The sequence below is a fragment of the Takifugu flavidus genome, chromosome 12 (genome assembly GCF_003711565.1).
Source record: "Takifugu flavidus isolate HTHZ2018 chromosome 12, ASM371156v2, whole genome shotgun sequence".
In the NCBI taxonomy this organism is placed as follows: domain Eukaryota; kingdom Metazoa; phylum Chordata; class Actinopteri; order Tetraodontiformes; family Tetraodontidae; genus Takifugu; species Takifugu flavidus.
The window spans coordinates 10,620,638-10,625,615 of NC_079531.1; the positions used below are offsets into that span (position 1 = coordinate 10,620,638).

General features: G+C 46.4%; 1 protein-coding gene across 1 annotated transcript; it reads left to right on the top strand.

Annotated features, from left to right (window-relative positions):
- Positions 1-1,469: 1,469 nt before the first annotated feature.
- tp53i13 (tumor protein p53 inducible protein 13) lies at positions 1,470-4,696 on the top strand. The gene is made up of 8 exons (XM_057048641.1): positions 1,470-1,952; positions 2,045-2,119; positions 2,292-2,327; positions 2,582-2,640; positions 2,835-2,913; positions 3,109-3,237; positions 3,425-4,367; positions 4,452-4,696. Exons 1-8 carry the CDS (start codon positions 1,836-1,838, stop codon positions 4,553-4,555), a joined length of 1,542 nt encoding a protein of 513 aa, XP_056904621.1. The 5' UTR covers positions 1,470-1,835; the 3' UTR covers positions 4,556-4,696.
- Positions 4,697-4,978: the final 282 nt, after the last annotated feature.

A 4,978-nucleotide genomic window follows, 5' to 3' on the forward strand; every position in this document is an offset into this window, starting at 1 on the left:
ACATCAGCACCTGCCTAACCATTTGAGAATTCACCCAACATTCCATGCGTCCCAGATTAAGCCGTCACCGTAAGTATCCCTTGTCCTCCATCTCATTCCCACCATCCACCTGGATTTTGAATGGTCATCCTGCCTTTACAGTCCATCACCTATGGTGTGTCCTTCCAGTTGAGGCTACCAGTTTCTAGTGGATTGTGATGGTTATAGCCCAAGAACAGTCATGGGTTCCTGGGTCTCTCATTCTCAATCAGTCCCTCATCAATGTTTTCTATAGAGAGTAACTTAATGCTCATCATGCAGTAATAAAAAGTAAATATTCTCTCATCAACCTAAATTCAGTGCTCCGGATTGACAACATGAAAACTTTTAGATCTTTCTGCTGTTTGTTAAAGTCATTTTTACAGGCTTCAACATGCTTTAGTTTTCTTTTGAAAGGAATAAGGATCACTGAGTCGTTGGGTGGTGTCTGAGGTGAATACCTGGTTTAGCTGTACCAGCAGGTAGCTCCACTTTCTCTGTCCACACATTACCGGGGCAACTGGTTCACGTCCCAGCAGTCAGCTTTAAGAGGCAAGAATGTGCTCTAGACAGGTTTCCAGTCCTTTGCAGGGCAAACACAAAGTTCCCTCAAACAGTGGGGCAAGTTAGTTTCAAATCAACCTAATGAGCATGTTTCTGGCCTGTCAGTAAACCCTGGAGAAAAGCTGTGCAGAACATGGGCTGAAAGAGGGAAATGAAACACATTTCTGTCTTCATGTTATTAGTGTTAATATTAATATTCTTCATAGTATCATAAAATTTGAACAGAAACAAGATTTGCTCTAATTGCAGACTTTCAGCTTTAATTTGATTTTCATTTTACAAAACAGGAGTCAGGAACGCAAAAATATCAGCAGACGTTGGGTTTCATCCATGGTGATGCTCTGCCAGGCCTCTACCACAGATGTCTTCGGGTCCTGCTTGTTCTTGGGCATTTCCGCTTCAGTTTGGTCTTCAGCAAGTGAAATGGTTCACATTTCACACAAACAGTCAGATTTAGGCCAGGCAATTGCAGAGGTCGCACTGTACTACATCAACAGTTGTGTAAAGTTAGCGTACAAAAATACTGATGCTTTTCCAAATACTGGATTTATATATATAATTTTTAAAAATGCAGTCCTTAAATTATTCATTATTTCACTTTGACTCATTAAAAAAGATATTTTATTAAAAGACATCAAAATAATTGTATGTATAATCAAGAAATGAGATATATCTTATTGTTATAAATATAAAGAGTGTTTTTACGCCCAGTAGTGCAAGTTCGCTGTTACTTCCGTTGATCAACAAGTGAGTAAAGATAGCGTACAAAAACGCTAAAGCACTTCCGGTTATTGTAGTTGATTTTCGTAATAAGAGAAAACAACATGTAAGACAAGAAAATAACAAATTGACTAAAATGGGGGTAAACGCTGGTGAAAAGATGAAACCCTAACATCATATAAAGCAGTCGCCTGAATAATCAAATTAAAACGAAATTACTAAAAGTAATTGCCTGTATTTGGAAAAACTCGACCAAATTATTTTGAAATCTGAGAGGAAATCACCGGTTAAATCTACGCTTTTCAAACTGTGAGAATAAAGTTACTTTTACCGATGATGATGATGATAGACGTTTGACAAAAGTTTCTTACTTTTAACTTTACTTAATAGATTAAAGAAGACGTCGCCATTTCTACGGAGACTAATACTACTACGAAAGCACTTTTTACTTGACTCTTTTAGGTGTTCTAACCTAGCTGTAGCCACCGGCTAAGAACTTTGGTCAGACATGTAGCCCGGACTTTAATGACGCCATGCCGAGCCGGAGCAGGTCCTCGACGCTGGTTCGGGCTGTTCTGGCCGCGGTGTGGCTCGCTTGGTGTCGCGGGGACGTTCCCGGTGCTCAGCGGCCGGGATGTGATAATGGGAAGGTAACCAAGACACTGTTGTCTCCCGGTGGGGCTGTGACGTCACAATACGGTTCAAACCCCGCATTATTAACCTGCGTGTTTGTGTGCAATAGCTGCGTCTGCAACGAGACCTTCCCGAGGGTGTTTACCGGGACTGTCCAGTGTCTGCGTGGCCTGAGTCTAAGCGGGTAATTATTTAGCATTTAGTTCTGTTACTACATGGCTACATAGCCACGCAGTATGAACCGGAAGCTGTCATAGCATTTACATCCGGCATCACTTTCACTGAGTTCCGGCATCACTTTCACTGAGTTCAACGGGTGTGTGTGTGTGTGTGTGTGTGTGGTTTTCTTCGTACAGAAACATCCCACGATTGACAGGGTTTATGATCCAGAGGTGAGTAAAACTCTGAACGTTTTAATATAAAGCCTAAGAAAAAAAAAATCAAAAGAACAGTGTTATGATTCAAGCATACTGACTGTTTTCATTAATTAGTTCTGTCTCAGATGTTTGTCTTGTCTGCTCCTGTATGCGTTTTAGGCACGAACAGACTGTTTCATTAACATCAACATGCCGATGGAAATAGAACTTATTAGTCTGGTCGCCTTATAAGCTGCACATTATTGAAACCATCTCCTTCCCCCCCTCAGCCAGCCAGGCAGATCTGCATGGATGAGCCTATATTCTACAAACGGGCCGTTCCAAACAGGTAAAGCTCTTCCCCCAACTATCATGCTGGATTTTAGGCCCTGTGATTTTAATGAGTGCTCCAAAGGATAAATACTGTATGAATGTGTTCCGCCAATAAGTGTCAACACAAATGAATATATGTTGCCATGTGACTCTGTGCACCAAAATGAATTATCCTGAAGGGCTGAAGATGTGTGCATTTGTGTGTTTTAGTGGTGCGTTCAGACCTGTAATGGCAGAGAGTGGAGAGTATGTGTACTGTCCTCCTCAACGGTGGCTCAATAACCTGCATGTAAGTCACATTATTGGGTTTTTACGGGGCGATTTGAGCACAAATAACTGCGGTGAACATATTGCCCGTCAACTTGGACCACTTTAAACAACGTCAGTGTGGGCCAGAATAGCCACGGATCAATACTAATGTTACTCTTTCGTGTTTTTTTCTTACTTTTGGTCACTTTTCTCCGTCCTTTTGTGCGTTTCCCAGCATGCCGCAACGGTTTTGCTCCACCATCCCTGCGCTCCTTTCCGTGAGCGGCTGGTTCTGTCAGTCCTGGCCCGCTCCTGTCTGACACACTACGTCCTTACCTCCCACCCCAAGCTCAGACGACACACGGTGAGACAAACGTTTCCGCATTTGTTTGCATCTAAATCACAGAAGGCAGGAAAAATTCCCCCAAGTTCATAAGTTTCCTCCAAAAATGTACATTAGAGTCAAAAGAAACTGAATTTACTCTAACTTTAGAGGTTTTTAAGTTAGAAGGGGACTTTCTTCCTGATTTAATGGTAAGCTCTGTGTTTAGCCATTAGCTCTGGTGTCCTGGGGACGCACCCTGGAGCTGTCCACCGCGGCCTCTCTTGAGATCTGTGATTGGCTGGAGAGCTCAACATCCACGAATAGAACGGCGGGCGGCACAGCTCAGGGCAGGAAATACAACCTGCTGTTAACCCGGTCAGCCGAGGAGCCCTTGCAGCAACGAGGAGGGGAGCCCTCAGAGGCTTCTGCTGGTCCCCAGGAGACGCCCAGGCAGTGCTGCGAGAAGGTCATCTCCTCTTTCCTGGTAAAGGAGAAAGAGCCGCACTCAAACAGGAAGCGGAAAAGGCGGGCGGCACTTCAAGCTGTGGGAGGCAAAAGGGAAATAAGAGCCGCCTCTGCAGAAGAGAGTGATGCTCACTCTGAGAACGTGACTGAAAAGAGCGTCCCCGTGCGGGACACCAGCGCTCTCCCAGACGTTGATGGCTCCAAGCACGTTGACTCTCAGGACCTCTCTGCTGGGACCACCAGTGTTTCGGGTTCAAATATCTCCCAGAGAGCACGCAGGCTAACGCCACAGCCCGCAGCAGAGCGGCTCTGGCCTGGAGAGGAGCTCAATCACAGTGGCGGCCCTGGCGATAAAGGTTCTCCTGGTGATGGAGACCCTGGTGTGGCACCATCCCAGTCAGAACTTGTATTCCAGCCACAGTTGCACCATCATATCCAAACCAGTCAGGAGTGTGAAGGCTGCAGAGCCGGAGAACGCTGCCAATGCACCGTGGGCCCTGTGGCTGAAGCGGGAGCCCCCCTAGTGAAGAAGGGATTCCCCAAATCTCCGAGGACCGATGAAGCCGTGTGGGCAGCGGCCGCCTTGGGCTCCCTGCTGGTTCTCCTCGCCCTGGCGGTGCTCCACACGCGGCTGTACCGCCACTGGAGGACCGCTCCCAGTCTCTACTGGTACGATCCCCACCGGGACTACGAGAGCGTGGCAGGTAGGGGCTTTTTGCTTCACAGGACAAGCGCCCGCTCTGAGATGTTAAGTCGGATGTGTAACATTTGATTCGCGTCTCCCCCAGATGTGATGCGCCGGCGGCTACGCATCGCCAAGAGGAGGAGCAAGAGAAGCCGAAGACATCAGTGCGTCCTCCTGCCCGTCTCCTCCAGCTCAGACGAAAACTGAGACAGAAAATAAAGACTGCGCGTCCCCGCCGGGGACTCGTATCCCCCCCGAGGGGATGGAGACGGCACGAGGAAACCTTCCCCAAAACATATCAGCCAGTTGTCACAGATCAGGAACAATAAATGCATTTTTATCCACGTTCATCTGAGCCAGAGTTTCTGCTTGAAAGGGCCGCTGTTGCAGATCTGGGTCAAAAACTTGGTCCTGTCAGTTGGGATCTGGTGCATTTAAGCTACATTTTATTTATGTAGTAATCACATTATGCCAAGTACCCTGTTGTCACCAGTAGGTGGCACAATGGTGTCAACTCATAGCAAAGACAAAGGCTTTTTTGTTTTGTCCTGCTCTTACTTTCACAGTCCTGAGTTCTGCTGCTGCGTTTCTACAATTTAACGTTTAAGTGATGAGGAGCTACTCAGCGGG